The 17,742-nt window shown below is 47.1% G+C and overlaps 1 protein-coding gene across 1 annotated transcript in view; it reads right to left on the bottom strand.

Annotated features, from left to right (window-relative positions):
- sh2b3 (SH2B adaptor protein 3) overlaps positions 1 to 17,742 on the bottom strand; it is a 53,557-nt gene that overhangs the window by 28,622 nt on the left and 7,193 nt on the right. The window contains 1 exon segment of the mRNA XM_061259453.1: positions 8,671 to 9,582. Coding sequence (XP_061115437.1) covers positions 8,671 to 9,555 — 885 coding nt within the window. The 5' untranslated portion in view covers positions 9,556 to 9,582.

The following is a 17,742-nucleotide window of genomic DNA, read 5'->3' as shown; positions in this document are numbered from 1 at the left end:
CGCCGGGGGCTGGAGCCTATCCCAGCATACATTGGGCGAAAGGCAGGAATACACCCTGGGCAGGTCGCCAGTCCATCGCAGGGCACACACACCATTCACTCTCACACTCATACCTACGGGCAATTTAGACTCTCCAATCAGCCTAACCTGCATGTCTTTGGACTGTGGGAGGAAACCGGAGTACCCGGAGGAAACCCACGCAAACACGGGGAGAACATGCAAACTCCGCACAGAGAGGCCCTGGCCGACAGGGATTCGAACCAAGGAACTCCTTGCTGTGGGGCGGCAGTGCTACCCACTGCACCATCCATGCCACCACGTGACAATTATGTCATACCATTTTTTAATAGAATTGAAATGACAGAGAGAAAGAGACAGAGAGACAGAGGGAAAGAAAGAGAGAGACAGAGAGAGGGAGTGAGAGAAAGAAAGAGAGAGACAGAGAGAGAGCTGACAAATGCAGTAAGAGCCACTATACATATCCAGGTGAACACACATTTGAAAATAAATTTGAAAGTAATACACTGTTAAAAATCCCAGGCCGAGATTTGTCATGGAGTGTATTCATACTTCATTTTAAGACAACACCCAAAACAAACAAAACAACAACAAAAAAGAAATGTGGGGGATACACCACACGCCACCCAAGCCTATTTATTTCTGTCTCGCAGGCCGGGTCGGCAAGCCTTTCTTCACCACAAAGACTAACTGACACACAACAAGCACTCCAAGCACCCGGTTCTTACACCCCCTCAGCTGCTCTCTAAACCACATTAAAAAAAGGCAGATACCATGCCTATGGCACACACTCACAGCTCCAGAAACAACACCCAGCTAACGCAAACCCAACATCCTGCTTTATTATCGAGAAAACGGTAGCCTGAGACGCGAGGTCTCAAAACTCTGAATTCACACGTTTCCACGCAGGAATTCATGAACGGTGATAATGCGTGAAAGTGTGATGCAAGATCAGTTTAGTCATTAATAAAAAACCAAAAAGGAAGGGGTGGGCAAAAAAAATAATTTTGATGATCTAAAACTGAAACTGTTCCGTCTCGTCTGAAAGGCTGGTCGTGTCATTTCTGAACGGATGTGGGAAGGTTACATCAGCCAATATCAATGTCCCCCTCCACACCGAAGACCCAATCAGCAAAAGGCACAAATTTAATCTTTTGCTTAGAAGCAGCCTAGCAAATGTTTCTGGTACAAATGACATGTTTACCCGCCATCTTTGCAGACGTTTTAAAATGCCAAAACTACCCAGGTAGGGCGTCCGCTGCTCAACTCTCCCTCGGAATTTACAGGACGGTGCTTTAGCTGAAGCTTTTATCCAAAGAGACTTATAGCTGATTAGACTAAGCAGGGGCTAATCCCCCCAGGAGCAATGCAGGGCTAAGGGCTTTGCTCAAGGGCTCAACAGCTGCACAGATCTTATTGTGGCTATACTAGGGCTTGAATCACCAACCTTCCAGGTCTGAGTCAAGCACATTAGCCACTAGGCTACAGGCTGCCCCAGAATTCTGGGCAGGGACCTTGCTGTCCAAACTCTCCCCCAGAATTTCACAAAGCTAAAGTCATCAGGCGTTTCACCGGAGAAGCGCCAAGCAGTTCAAGCCAACGTTCAGCTGATCACCGGGAGGGAAACCATTCCAAGGTTCGTTTTTCCGGGCAGGGAAAGCATACTTCACACAGCAAAATCCCCAACATAAAAAGTAATTGCATTCCAGTTATATTCTGGGCAGCGGTTCACCAGCTCAGATGTAGTGCGTAAATGTGATTAAAACGACACCGCGAGTCGCTCCGACAGTCTTTTGCCCGGAGTAACACGGAGCAGATGGGCTCCGCGGTTTTGGGAGAGTTGTCGGAATTTTCCATAATGCTCCAGAGGAGACAGGGGAAGAATAACACCTTTCCCCATGGAAAAAAGGGAAAACCTGCTGGTTTTCTGGACAGTGTAAATTAATCCTAACCTTATCCCTTTCATTGTGGAGTGTATCCCTGTTTATATACTTCCCAATCACAAGGAGTTTCAGAGGAACACAAACATATTCCCGAGAGAAAGGGCACCTTGAAAAACAGGCCAATGGGCAAATCCATCAAAAGGTAAAAATAAAATATTTAACTGGTGAACTAACATTATAAGACCTCAATGTTACCGGAAATTATAGATTTGATCCAAGAGGCTCCCACAAATAAGTGCCGCTTAAACGTCATCACAAACGATGGAATTGCCCATATATTTGGAAGGTCCTTAGCAACACACAAACTGCCGTTCAGTATGAAACTTTTCTTTGGGATTACAGTAAGCAAAAAACATCAACTTATTTTATGGCATAGCCTTCTATCATGATTTTTTTTATGCCTTCCATAATTCTCTTACTAGAGGTAATGAGTAACTTATCCATAGCAAGCAAAACCCCAGGTAAACTACTGGTGCAGCCAGGGCTGGTGTTTAGATATGTAACGTCACACAATTTATTTGAAGTTACTAAAAAGAATCTGAATTCAATTAAAGCTCTATGTACAAAGACGTAAATCAATAGATACGACCTCATTTGGATGTTAGTTGAAATGGAAATTGTTCTCCAATAGTGAAATGCCAAAATTTGTTTTGATAACTTTGATCATTTCCATAAGACGTTTAAATGTTCTGTCATGTTCATACTGCTTTTTGCCTGCTATTCATAATTATTATGTGTTCTACTCCACTAATGTACTGAAATTCATTTTTGGTTAGTATTTTGTCATTAACGGCACGGGTCAGCTAGTTTGACAATGTACAGACAATTGGTGGGGTCACAGAAAAAATTATGAAATTATTTTTCTACGTCAATATTAGACAATGTTTGTAACGTCAGTCACAGAAAACATCAATCACGGTATATTTATGCGATTAATGGAAAAATAAATAACGATTTTCTATGAGTTTAGACTTTACAATGTGTTAGATGCAATTTTCTACTTCCAGTAGTTTGAAGACAATTTTGAATCAAAGCTGACAATATTTTTTGCATGCCTATTTTTTGTAACGTCAGTCACGCAACAAACTTCCACCACAGCACACAGAAGCACATAGCTAAAGATGGATTGACAATATTTCCATGTCAAACAAGGGCCTTAGTATAGTTAGCCAAAAACCTTGAATCTTAATGGTAAATACAATGGCAGCTGTAAAATAATACTTGTCAGAAAAACCCTCCAATTTGTAACGTCAGTCAGAACGGATTCGCCCCAATATTCCTGCAGGGATAGGTGTAAAAAAGAGAGAAGCAGCACCTCTGTTGTTGCTGATCTCAACACCACACAGTGATTCTGTTGTTGCTGATCTCAACACCACACAGTGATTTGACTCCAGAGCATTATCCTCCACTGGCTTAAGCTCACGTCATGCATTCCCATAACAGTCAGCAACACAGGTATACAAGCGCGTTCAGTACCAGCCCCGCAGGGCCACTCTGTCCACCTGGGAGCCCATCCGCCCCACCGGTGGCAGCTCTGTATCAGACTCTGTGTAGCAGGTGTAGTTTGGATCATTTCAAACTGAACATGACATCGCTGCCCCCGGCTAGGGCCAATTTTGCCTCTAGCTGACAGTTTTCTCCGTTTGCCTTGGGAATCTTTGGATGACTGAGAGGCCGGGGATCAAATCCCACCAAAATCTGTTATAATAATAATTTGTTATTTAGCTGGCGCTTTTATCCAAAGTGACTTACAGTTGATTAGAATAAGCAGGAGACAATCCCCCATGGAGCACTGCGGGGTTAAGGGCCTTGCTCAAGGGCCCAACAGCTGCAATGATCTTAAGGTGGCTTCACTGGGGCTCAAACCACCAACCTCGAACCACCCGGGTCCCAGTCATATACCTTTGCCACTAGGCTACAGACTGCCTGCAAAGAGTTAAGCGCTCGCCAACGCGTATCTGACATCTGACCCAGGTCTGGTGCGGATCAGCCATGACCGTGAAGCACATCTGATGACTACAAACAAAGGCCTCTTTCCAGAATATTCTCTCTGAATTCCCAGGGGAGCAGCAGATTCTTCCCCCGGTTTTCCCCCGTGTCTGAGGACAGAGCGCAGCGGAAAACAGCGACACGCCAAACATGCAACCGCCGCGAAACGCAAAACCAGCTCCACTGCGAGCGCCGTGATTAGGGGGGGGTCAGAGGGGTCAAAGCGCTCGGTCACGCGGTGTGTTTCCCACAATCCCGCACAGCTGACACGAGCGAAACGGGCACCGCGGCGGATCTCACAGGCAGTGGGCGGAGCTTCATCCACAAAAGCCAAACATTTCGTCAGACTTTTACATTACATTACATTACACTAATGGCATTTGGCAGACGCTCTTATCGAGAGCAACGTAGGGTTAAGGGCCTTGCTCAAGAGCCCAACGGCTGTGCCCGATCTTATTGTGGCTACACCGGGGAACGAACCACCGACCTTGCGGGTCCCAGTGATGTAGCTTAACCACAACACTACTGGCCGCGGTCGAGACTCCACCCTCGACCTCAGGGAGCTCCAGCTCTCTTCAGAACAGAAAACAGCGCTCGTTCCAATCACTTTTTTCCTTTCATTGCTCCAGACCAGGAGATCCATCAAGGTCTGCCATCTTTAAGGACATTCCAACCCGTTAAGTATTCCTTATAGGAGCTAGAAGTAGAAGTTAGGAACTTGCCTTTGAGCAAGAAAACATGAGCGCATCCTTTGCGGAAATATAGGCTGACGCATAAATGATCGACCTGTGGATCCACCTCTCCCCATCTGCCACACATCTGCCACGTCTGAACATTTGAAGAAGCAAGGACATTCCATTTTCCTAATCCCCATCTTCATTTATTTTCCTTGACTCTTTTCCTAGCCTCTCCTGACGGGTGCAGCCAGGAGTAGAAAAAGGAGCAAGAAAAAGAAAAAGTGGTGAAGAATAAGGGATTGGAAGGATCCCACAATAAAATGTGACCAATCAGAGACGAGAACACTGACTGATGCTCGTTGACTCAAGCACCCTCCCTGGTCATTACTTGGTTGTGGCCTAAAAATAAAAAACATAAAGATCGTTCTTGTTCCCATAAACATTGACAGACCTCTACAGCGTCATCTTTGCACTTTTAATTTTGGTGACAGCACGACGCAGGGTAGTGGTTCACAGTCTATTTACAGCCCACATCGCAAAAATAACAGCTTCTGTGAATCTGTCTTGTTTTTAAAAATGAGTCATCAGCTGAAGCAATGGAGCAAAAAAGATAGTAACACAAAACAGTAACACCTCTTGATTTTCTGCCGTGTATCCAGGACATTTACACGCTGCATAATAAATTCATTTTTCAGGAAGCAGCTTATAAATGAGTGGCTAAGGTGCTGATAACCTAGTGGCTAAGGTGCCTGCAGACTAGTGACTAAGATGCTGATGACCAAGTGGCTAAGGTGTCTATGGCCTATTAGCTAAGTTCCTTGACTGGGACCCAGAATGTTGGTGGTTCAAGTCCCAGTGTAACCACAATTAGATCAGTGCAGCTGTAGGGCCCCAGAGCAAGGCCCTTAACCCCACATTGCCCCAGGGGCATTGTCCCCCACTTAGTCTAATCAACTGTAAGTCGCTTTGGATAAAAGTGTCAGCTAAACGTAATGTAACGGGAGGGGAACAGAGCACTTCTGCAACAGGACAGTTCTTCCAAGGAGAACTTTGAAGAACATTGGAGTTTTCTTTTCGATGTATAAAGTGCCAATATGCAAAGAATGCTGCCGCCTAATTTCAGGGGTCTCCCTGCCACCAATTCAGGGGCTTCTCAAACTCTTTCAAGGTCCCATAAAAATTTACAGTAGGCTACATCAAGAGTGTCGAACACAGAGGGAGCATCTCCACACAGCGAAAGAAAAGAAACTGAATACCCCAGAAAATTAAGGATCAGTTCTTTGAACCCCCAATCCAAACCCCAAAACCATTTGGGAATGTGCTTGTAATGGCTTAATTCCAGGCCTATATCATGTGCAGCTGAAGCTTTTAAAGCCAGTAGCCGACATCTCGCTCTCAGATAAATCAAGAACCAAAGTGCTTCTGTTCCTATTATTGTACAGGAAAGTGTGCGAACGGTCAGACTGACACAATTGTCTGTTTTGCTGCAGCCCGCATGTGGCACACTCAGGACAGCGCTTCTGAAAACTCCGCCAGGACAATGACGAATTTCTGTGAAATCCGACAGCGTTTTATCTGCGGCATGTATCGGGCTCACACACGCAGTCTACGAGGACTTCCCCCACGAGCGCGTTTCTCACGCACAGGCTGCTATCACAGCAAGCAGCTTCCTCTTTCTGTGAAATGACCCGCGTGACACTGCTATTGTAGTTCAACACACCGTCTGCCGTCAGATTTCTCAATTTCACCACAAAAAGTGCTCAGTAGAGGGTACACACACACACACACACACACACACATATATATACACACACACATGCTGGAATAAACATGCATGCAAATGCACGCACACACTCACACACACACACACGTATGTTGTGAGTGTGTGTCTCTGTATGTGTTTGTACAGTATGTGCATGTGTTTGCACATGCATGTGTGTGAGAGTGTGTGTGTGTATGTATATGTATCTATGAGTGGGTAGCTCTAACCCTAATGATTCCCTTCCTTCCTTTTAAGGCCATTTTCTCAGCCTGAGCTGAGCAGAGAGTGGCACTTGCCAAGATTCCAGTGTAGTGAAGCTGTGCCTCTACAAACAGTGTGCTAACGAGCTAACCACTCAACACAGTGGCTGTGTGTGCTATCGAGCTAACCACTCAACACAGTGGCTATGTGTGCTAACAAGCTAACCACTCAACACAGTGGCTGTGTGTGCTAACAAGCTAACCACTCAACACAGTGGCTGTGTGTGCTAACGAGCTAATCACTCAACACAGTGGCTGTGTGCGATAACATGCTAACATGGGGAACACAATGGCTGTGTGCTAACATGCTAACCCACAGCACAGAATGACTGTGTGTGTTAACGTGGTAAACCACTCAACACAATGACTGCGCGCTAACATGCTATCCCATGAAAGACAATAGCTGTGTATGCTAAAATGCTAACCCAGTTAAACATTGACTGTGTGTGCTAATGTGCTAACCCACTCAAAACAATGGCTGTGTGTGCTAATCTGCTAACCCCTCTGGTGGGCTCAATGGAGCAGCAGTGGAGCTTCTCCAGAAAATCTGATGAGGAAAACCGGATCTAATGAAAGCCAATGATCATCGGACTCCACCCCAGAACTACATACGGCTGAGTCCTGTTGGGCCTGCTGGTTAAACGTGGCCTTGGAACAAAATGGGGCCAGTCTCTTCAGCCAATTGATGCTTTAAATTAAGCACTTAAGTACAGGAACACTTAAAAACATTTGCAGAACCTCCCTTGTAGGGTATAAAGGATCACTGTATAAAAAGCTTTTTTTAGTATGCTGTTGACTGCGTTGAAGCATAAATAAAGACCCTTATAATTAAATCCGCTGTGAAGTGTTTTCCGGACTGGCCTGCCTCTTTATTACAGGACAAGAGTTGACTTTTTGATCGTCAACCCAACACACGCAAGACATCAGTGTCTTGACCTCGTGACATTACAGTTATTAAGCTGATGCTTTTATCCAAAAGGACTTACATTTGATTAGACTAAGCAGGGGCCAAATCCCCCTTGGAACAATGTAGGGTTAAGGGCCTTGCTCAAGGGCCCACAGATGCACGGATCCAATTGGGTGTAGCCACCAACCTGCTGGGTCCCAGTCAAGCAACTTAGCCACTAGGCAGCCAGACAACACATCTCTGAGCAACTCTTCAAGCAACTCCCCCCGCATAATCTAGTAATGGGTAAATGGTAGCATATGACTCCAAGACAAGGGTGGAACTAACATATAGTCACTGATATGAACCAATTATAGCGTTTTGCTGTAAAGAGCAAATTTGGGTTTTCAAGCAAATGAGGGACCAGACTGACCGCTTATCACAATTCCACCTAGTGTGAGGTTCATGACACCTCAAGGCCCGTCCACACCAAGAACTATAACTATAGCCATAACTATAACCACAACAACGCGAGCATCCACACTGTCGAATGATAAAGTTCTGTAAGTAGTCTCTCGGCTATCTAAATGCCATCTGCCATTTTGAAAATGACCTGTAAATTCAAATGGTTATTGATTGGCTGTCATCGTTCATGCACCTGGTCTGGACTTCACCATCCACTTGAGTGAGACAATTTTTATATTATATATATAAACATATTTACAGTTACATTGCTTCCTAAACCTCCGCAGGCTGAAGGGCTGTAAATGTCACAATGCTATAGCAAGGTTGGTAACACTCCTGAAGGCTCCTGCATAAGAGCAATATAACCCCTTCATAAGCACTACATAGCACATTCACAAGCACTAAAAATGTCTTCATAAGCACTTATATCAACAACCAGCATAAAGATCTTGTGTCAGTTCACTTGGTATATCACGGTAATGTCACTTGCTGCGTCAATGTTGACATAACGCACCATGTGTCTATTTGCGGTTATTGACATAAGTGCTTATAAAGACTTATGTAGTGCTTCTGAAGGAGTTACATAGTACATGTAGGAGCCTTCAAATGGAGTGCTACTGCAAGGCTCGACGGACAGATTGATTGGTTGATTGACTGAGTGACAGCCTACCTTGGGCGGATCGAAGAGCTCGAGCTGGTAGCCGTCGGAGGTCCGGCGGACCAGCAGCCTCCCGCGCTGCCATCGCGGCTGTGCGTCGGAGATAGTGTCGTCCACCACCATGTACCAGAGCTGCCCCTCCTTAACGGCCCCCCGCGACCCGCCCCTCCTGGAGCTCCGGAACCTGTTGGCGAACCTGTCCAGCCAATGGGAGGGGGCGGAGGAGGGGGCAGGGGGCGGGGATAGGGGCGGGCTCTCGCCGCGGGAGGCGGGGGAGGGCGGAGCGTCCTTCGGCTGCTTCCTCAGCATGCGGCGGATGCTGTGCTGAATCTGGCTGAGCGGCAGGTGCGTGACGTCAGCGGGGGCCGGGGGGCTGTACCGTTGGGGCGAGGTGACCGGGGCGGGTCGAGCCGACGGCTCCTCCTGGCCGCGGCGAGGGAGGGCGGGGCAGATCGTCTCGGCGACGGGGGCGGGGGCTTGGCGGAGGGGCTGCTCGTGATCCCGCCTGGGCCTCGGAGGCGATCCACCAATCAGAGGAGAGCCCGCCGTCTTGGAAGACGGCGCGGGGGGGACGGGGCGCCCCGCCTCCCGGTAGTCCAGGGAGGCGATGTGGAGTCGGGTCGTCATGGTTACGGGCGGCGGGGGCAGCGGGGGCGGGTTGGGGGCATTTCGGGACAGCTCGGTGCTGAAGTGCCGCTGGAACAGGTCGCTGAACTGCTTGGAGAAGGTGTCGGGGGGAAGCACATCCTGCGAGGGCCGGTCTTCGGCGAAGCGGCGGTAGTGCTTGGCCAGGTCGTGGGCGGTCGCCGCGGCGTGCAGCTCACAGAAATCCCGCCAACCCTGGGGCTGTGATGTGGAAGGCCGGCTTGTCCCTGATTGGATAGTGTTTCCATTCATCGCCGTTATCAGCACAACTGAGGATCACTGTGGGAAACGCACAGCAGGGGAGACGTCAGTAACACCTCCTCACACACACGCACACACACACACACACACACACTCATTCGTTCACTCACTGCACATTTCAAATCCAAAACCAGCCCGGGTTTTCTTTTCTCCTGACAAATTTTCCGGTAGAACTCCATGGAAGAAATATTCAGGAGAATATTGACAGCAGCATGGTGGTTTGAGGCTCATTGGATACCTTGGACCCTTAATTAAAGCCACTTAGCCAACAACGTGTTCCATATTTTATCAGCATAACTTACAGCTCAATTTAGTCCCACCCCCAATTCCCATAGAGATCCATTCAAATTCAAGAGTTTTAGTATCGCTTGTAGGGCAACCTTAAAATAAGATATCCAGACTTTGATGATGTTGATAGGTCACAGACATCAGGAAGTCATGGCAAGAAAAGGATTTGCAGCAAAATACTAAACATGACTACTTTCATTTGCGTAACATTGCTGTGACCCAAACATTATGGTGCCCTGAAATGGGAGGACTATGTGTAAACCCTGCTGTAATTTTAATATGCTGAAACCAAAATATATTAAAATGTCCTTTAATAAAATCTGACAATGTGCACTTTAACCACGTGATTTTTAAATTTTTATTACAAAATCTTCATCTTAAATTGTGGAGGCCAGAGGCAAATAACTAAACGATGGGACTTTGTCCCAAACATTATGGAGAGCATTGTATACATAAGAAATTCAGGTCAAGTACCAGTACAACGGCAGTGACCTACACTCTCAGAAATACTGTCACAGTGGAGATACATTTTTCTTCTTCAAAGATCAAATTTGTACCCTGAAAGTGCAGTAATGTTCTCAAATTAATTATAAATTGCTGGATAGGCAAACACATTTATATATCTATTGGGTATCGCCTCGGCAATTAGCATTTGTGAACTTTTTAGGCAGTTACCCGCATACCTTTATTTCTGAGAGTGTACCTGGGAATCAAACCTGAAACCATTTCAGCTACAAGCTCTGCTCTCTGCCCATTACACTGCACTGCCACCCGTTCCACAGAGCCTGGTGTGCATTTACCCAAGAGCAGCAGAGAATATGCAAAACAAATGTACAAAACTTTAATTCCCACAGGGTGTTAATCTGGTTAGGCAAATTTCCAGACGAGGCCCCAAGCGTATTCTCTGCAGAGGCCTGAGCTCCTCCCTTTCCTGTACAACAGCAGACATCTGTGGAGACCGAATGACTTCTACACATTATATTAGTTATTTAGCTGATGCTATTATCCAAAGCGATTTGCATTTGATTAGACTAAGCAGGGGACAATCCCCCCTGGAGCACTGTGGGGTTAAGGGCCTTGCTCAAAGGCCCAACAGCTGTGCAGAGCTGGGGCTTGAAACACCAACCTTCTGGGTCCCAGTCAAGCACCTTAGCCACTAGGTTACGAGCATTTTTGCCACTAGGCTACAGGCACCTTAGCCACTAGGCTGCCCCTCTCCCCATCCTAACTCACAGCACAAGCTGGAGAAACATCTGGACTCTTCTTCTTCTCTTTCTCAGGAGAGCCTGAGGAGAGGGGGAAGATGGGATGTGAGTCACTCCGGGTTGAGGGTTACTAAAGAGCGATTTGGACACAGGCGCGCGCGCCCGGTGGGGGGGGGGGGTGTCACTGGTGAGGGGTTGCCGATTATTATCAGCGGCATTTCTGGGAATACAAGGAGTGGGCCAACAACCAGGAGCGTGAGATGTGGTAGATGTGTAGTTCTGCATTTCCAGTTTTCTGTGATCGTGCTTCAGTAACGCAGGGCTCACCGCAGCCGGGTTGGAAAATCTCCGAACGAGTAAATCACACACCGCGGTAACACAACGCTTTAATCCCAAAAACATCTGCTCCCTCTGAGTTAGTATTTAAATCTCACTCATCCTCTGTGTGTGTGTGTGTGTGTGCATGTGTGTGTGTGTGTGTGTGCATGTATGTGTGTATGTGAGTGTGTATGTGTGTGAGAGATACTGTGTGTATGTGTATGTATGTGTGTGCATGTGAGTGGGAAAGAATGTGTGTATGTGTGTGGGCATATATGTGTGAGAGACACTGTGTGTGCATGTATGTTTGTGTATATGTGCGTGTGAGTGTGTGTGTGTGTGTGTGTACATGTGTGCATGTATGTGTGTATATGCGTGTGTGTGTGTGTGTACGTGTATGTGTGTATATGCATGTGTGTCTGTGCATGTATGTGCCTGTGAGTGTGTCTATTTTCTTAACCCTCCTTTGATCTTGCCCTTTAGGTATGCTCTCTGTAATGCTTGAAAATCTAGTTTTAAAATATCACTAAGATGTGTGGTGCAGGCTGTAGGTTGGAGGACTTTTAGGTGATATATGAATCTCCCAGTTTGGGGTTTCAGTTGGCCCTTTCTCCTCTGTGATCTCAGTCTATAACAATCTCTGCTTTTCCCCTGGTCTGCATAAACTTACAACTACCTGGTCTGGTCTCCTTTCCAAACAAAAGTTTTCAAAACTTAATCTGATACAAAAGAGCCATCCGGTGGGCAGAGTCACCCAAAGAACCTGAAATTATGATGTGCATCAGAAAAAGAAATTAATGGGCCAAAGGGTTATGCTGCAAAAATATTTCACAATCTGAAGGTCGAGACAGGCGACAAAGCCGTAGGTAAGCCTCAAAGCTGAAGGCAAGCCACAGGGCCAAACTGTGAACTGAAGTCGACAGAATAAGCCCTGACATCAGAATGAGGGCTCTCTCTTGCTCTTTCGAGAGACACAAAGCGGCCTGCAGCGATCTGCGGCCAAGCATAAACACAAACAAGCAATGTGTACGCCGTCGAAAATGTCAGTGACACAACAGAAATGTAAAATTATGAGAAAACACACAAATGCATTTCAGTTTGAACGCATCAGCAGCAGAGATGGCAACGGCTGGTGACGGTGACGGTCTGGCAACGGTTCGGTACCTAGTTCAGACAGAATGAACTCGACATTACATTAATGGCATTTGGCTGACGCTCTTATCCAGAGCGATGTACAGTTGATAACTAATTAAGCAGGAGACAATCCTCCCCTGGAGCAATGCAAGGTTAAGGGCTTGCTCAAGGGCCCAACGGCTGTGCAGGTCTCATTGTGGCTACATCGGGGATTGAACCGCCGACCTTGTCCCAGTCCTATACCTTAACCGCCAGGCTACAGGCTGCCCCTACACTACGGTGCGACCGAGAAACGCTCCTCTACATAAAGCAGAAGTGAAAGTTCTCTTCTGAGAAAATCTCCAGAGAAGTAAGAAAAAAAATGCAAACAACACTCACCAATTTTATTGACCGCAACAGGCAGCTTTTGACTGTGAGACTGACACCGGCCTATAAGCAGCAGTTGTGTTTGTGTCTACTTGGGGCGGGGGGAGGGGAGGGGGTGAGTAATGATATCTAAGCAAATTAAGCTGAAAAGGTCATTCATGAAAGACCTTTATGAATGGAAACTTTCGTGTCACTGTGAATGGAGCTCAAATTGAGGAACTTTCTACAACGGCTTCTGAATGGTTCTTCCATGCGGGGACTGGCCCAAGTGGCCAAAACCGGGCTTAGTTTTTGATGCCCATTTCCCTGTCTTGTCGAGAGACGTTGCTCGCTAAAACAGCACTGTGTTAGTCGGTTGGCTCCAGTATAGCTGTTTCAGACATCATTTCAGAGTAAAGTCAATGGTAACAATACGGAAAAAATATAGTCAACATTTGTTTCCCACAGTAAAATGTAGTCCCAGTCGGTGTTTTTTTTCTTCATCTAATGTTTTCCCCTGTGTCGATATTGTGTTATTCGGACAATAAAGTAATACATTGTAGACAAAACAGACGGTTGTCGAGTCACTCTCTCTCACACGCTTAGTGGAGGGGCTGCATTCATCCCTACTGCAGTCTCTGGCTCCAAATCGCACAACACAGATGCTCTGAACTAGACCAGGGAGGTGTGTGACCTGCCCAGCCCACTGACCAGGACACGGGTATAGCCCTCCTTTAACACACCAGAGAAATGCCCACGCTTCGCCTGACGGAAGGTAATCCACTCTCATGTGATACTGTTCAGGGGATATTCCCATCTGTGAACAGGGTCCCCAACCCTGGTTGTTGTTGTTGTTACTCAGTTAACTGAGAGGATAGGTTAACCCCACCTGGCATGGTTTGCTGGGTCCATACTGATTGTGTAGATTAGCGTTAAAAAATACATGAGAATCTGCGGCTCTCCAGTACCAGAACCCGGACAGGAGAACCCAGCAGAACCCAGGAGAACCCAGTGCAGACCAGGGTTCTGCTGCTCTAATATAGGAAAGGAAAAAGGATCTGCGTTGACGTGCGTTGCTTTTTCCATGTAAGCAAAGCCTGTGAGAAGAGGAAGGTGCTGTGAACACGTTTTAAAAATAACAGTTTTCACACCCAAAGCTTCTCCCTGCCGGCTGAAACACGTGGAGCCCCTGGTTATCTGTGGCCTGGAAGTGGTAACCTACATTCAGCAGATTACCACCCTCACTCGCCTCCTTCCTCTGCAGAAAAGAAGTGTTTTTCTCTCTGCAAACAGGGGGGGGGTACGTCAGTGAGTGCGTAGCAAGCACGTGCGCCCCCCCCCCCCCTCACTGGCCCCCCGACTCCCGCTCCTATCAGCTCCCCCAGGCCAGGCGTGACTCAGCAGGTCTCAGCCCCAACGCCGTACTTCCTCTCCTCACGCCTCGCCGCGGCCTTTCTGCGCGTTTCGCCATGCCCATCGGACCGTGCGACGACCCTGACCCTTGGGGGACGCCCAATACCTCTGCCCTCCCCCCGGCTCGCCCGCGTGGGGGCACACTCTCGAATGCATCCCGTTGTTGCCGTTAGTTATACACCGTGGCCACTGTGCAACCCCTCACAGGGTGGCCCTATTTATATCTCTGAGGCGGTATCTGTGTGTGTGCACACAGCACATCTCCGTCTGAGGTCCTGGAGTGGGATGGGGGGGCACATAGGACCCCCCAAAACACACTTACCGCCTCTGGAGAGAGGGGTACCCCCCCCCCCCCCCCCCACTCCCAAGACATGCCCCATCCCGCCACCCCACCCCCCATGCCCAGAGCATACAGGCTCCGTTAGAGAATAATTTCCCCTCGCTATCGTGTGTGCAAAATCTCAGCCAACGACGACGCTGCCATAAACCACTCTTGTCTACGCTGCAAAATAGTTGTTTTTTTACTTTGTGAAAGGACATTTCAGTCTAAAGGGTACATCAGTCCAGGGCTTTTATTGCCCAACTGACACATTCTCTCAAAGCACCTGTACTCTGACCTAACAAGACAATAAAAAAAAGAAAAAAACATTGTTAAAAACAAGTTTATAAATCTGGTAATGGGCCCACACTCCTCATCACAGTTCTACACCACTTCAAACACAGAATAATTCACCATCGCGTGAAACAACCGACAGATAAGTCCCGCTAATGTATATGATAACAAATATGTAAATCTGATGCATATAACAGAACAGAGAGGAAGAAACCATAAAAATGCAGAAATAAAAATACTTCTGCTCTTGCTGGTGTTCAGCACACAGCCAAGGGCAAGAGGCCAGGTGGCTAAATTGCTCTAACAGATGGGAGACAGAAGTCTTTTTTTCTCTCTCTCTCTCTCTCTTACTCTTTCTCTATCCTTCTCTCTCTCTGTCTCTATCCCTCTCTGTCTCTCCGAAGTGTTTCTCGTTTTGTTTTAGTACACAAATTGATATAGTCTAAATCTAGTACTTTGACAAAAAATGCTTCATAAATAAAATGTTTGAATATCATTATTATTATTTAGATAATAATACATTTAATTCCACAGAATGGGATTTTGGTTCATTTCTTTCATGGTGAGGATTGGAATGATTATTTTTTCAGTGCGTGGTTTCCAGGCTCACTGGGTAATTTGATCGCTGTCTGCTTGGGTCAGGTCCCAGAGAGAGCGCAGTAACACTTCTCGAAACTCAGGCCCTCGTTCTTCAATTAATCAAACTGAACCACAGTCTGTTTCCTCAACTGCCTGCGCTGTAGACAAGCCAACTACAGGCCCCACCCCCTGTGTCTCTCGGACACAGCGATTGGTCCAGGCGAGGGCTCACTGTTGATGACAGACACAGATGTCAGCTGCAGTGAGGGGGGTGGGGGGGGTGGGGGGGTGGGTGAAGGTTTTGGGGTGAAAACAGGAACAGCTTAACACTGCTCACATCCCCATAAGTCCATATCCACGACAACAAAACACAAATAGATGCAGAAAACACATACAAATAAATTTTAAGAAAAAAATTTAAACTACACATTTCACAATTAAGAAAATGATCTGTTTCGGTCACAGCCTCCTTATACTGTCCCACAAAACAACACAACACAACACAAAACAACACGACACAACACGACAACACGACACAACACAATAAACCAGCAGCACAACACAACACAACACACCAGCAGCACAACACAAAACAAAACAACACAACACAACACAACACACCAGCAGCACAACACAAAACAACACATCAGACCAACAACAGCACAACACAACACACCAACACAATACAACACAAAACAACACGACACAACAAAATAAACCAGCAGCACAACACAACACAACACACCAGCAGCACAACACAAAACAACACAACACAACACACCAGCAGCACAACACAACACAACACACCAGCAGCACAACACAAAACAACACAACAGACCAACAACAGCACAACACAACACACCAACAACGACACAACACAATACAACAGACCGACAGAAGCACAACATAACAGGACAACAACAGCACAACAGTTTGATACAGACGGTGTTTGTGACCTTAAGGTTGTTCCTTTTAGATTTTTACCCTCAGGCACAACCTTTGAGGAGGCCAAAGGAGTGCTGGAACCCCCCCCCCCAAATAAATAAATAAATAAATAAAATAAAATCTGGATCAATGAATCTAAACTGGATGTAGCCACAAAGAAAAATTAACCTGCATAGGACGGGGGAGGGGGGCACGTGTGAGCTGACTCAGCAGGTTAAAAAAAGGGTGTGTGCAGAGAGAGATGGAGTGAGAGAAAGAGAGATGGAGAGAGGGAGAGAGAGAGAGAGAGAGTGTAATGTTCTAATGTATCTCTACTCCTACTCCTATTCCTGTCTCTGTGTGTACACTTTGGCAATGTCAACAAATCTATTTCATACCAATAAAGCAGTTTGAATTTGAATTTGAGAGAGAGCGAGAGGGAGAGGTGGCTGTGTACCATCAGCTGTGACAAACACTGGCACCCCCCACTGAGGTATGCCCCCCCCCCCCTCCTCTGCCCAACCGCTGCTCTTTCTCACAGGTTCGCTGTGCACAGACCATTTCCTGAGCACACTGTTCTTCTCTCTCTCTTATGTTCTCTTAGTCTCTCATCGTTTACTGACTCGCTTTCATGCACACAGACGAACACTTGCGGGGAGGAATTCAGAGAGAGAAAGAGTGAGACGGGGACAGGGAGAGAGCGAGAGGCAGAAAGAAAAAAAGAGCTGGTCCGGATTTACAGACGTGTAATTTTCACCCAACACGTCCCAACACGCCTCGAGACAAGCCGTGTGTGCCTTTAGCGTGCTCGTTCACAGAAGAAACAGGGACCGCCATCGCACCTTCCACACCTGGAGGTCTGACCCAGGACACCCCCCAGCTCTCCCCCCGTCAACCCCAATCCACAGGCCCGGATACGCACACTGACACGGGCCGTCCCAGCTCCAGGAACCGGCCTATCAGGACTCCAAATTTCCCTATTTTTGAATTCTACCAGTACTGTGGATGCTAGCAGCTATTTTTAAATGAGGTTTTTACTTGCAGTGAATAATGTGACATTGTTTTGCCACCTTACAGTATGTGGCTCTGGGTAAATTCAGTGGACCCCACCCCCACCATCCCCAAAGGCCTGGTTCAGACACTGCACTGCCAACAGACACAATTACACTGACTGCATCTCTGCACGCACGCGCAGGCACACACACACACGCGGTTCTGTCCTCTCTCCCCCACAGATGGGAAGGGAAAAAACTCAGTTTTAACCAGGTTTCAACCCCTAGACAGGATCATGAAATCGGGGTCCCTCGAATCCAAATCCTGCCCGAGTCTTCTTCTCGTGGGTAATTAGTGCGACTGATT

Source organism: Conger conger, chromosome 11 (assembly GCF_963514075.1).
Source record: "Conger conger chromosome 11, fConCon1.1, whole genome shotgun sequence".
NCBI lineage: Eukaryota > Metazoa > Chordata > Actinopteri > Anguilliformes > Congridae > Conger > Conger conger.
The sequence above is the reverse complement of the archived record's forward strand: the minus strand, read 5'-3'. Positions and strand labels throughout refer to the sequence as shown.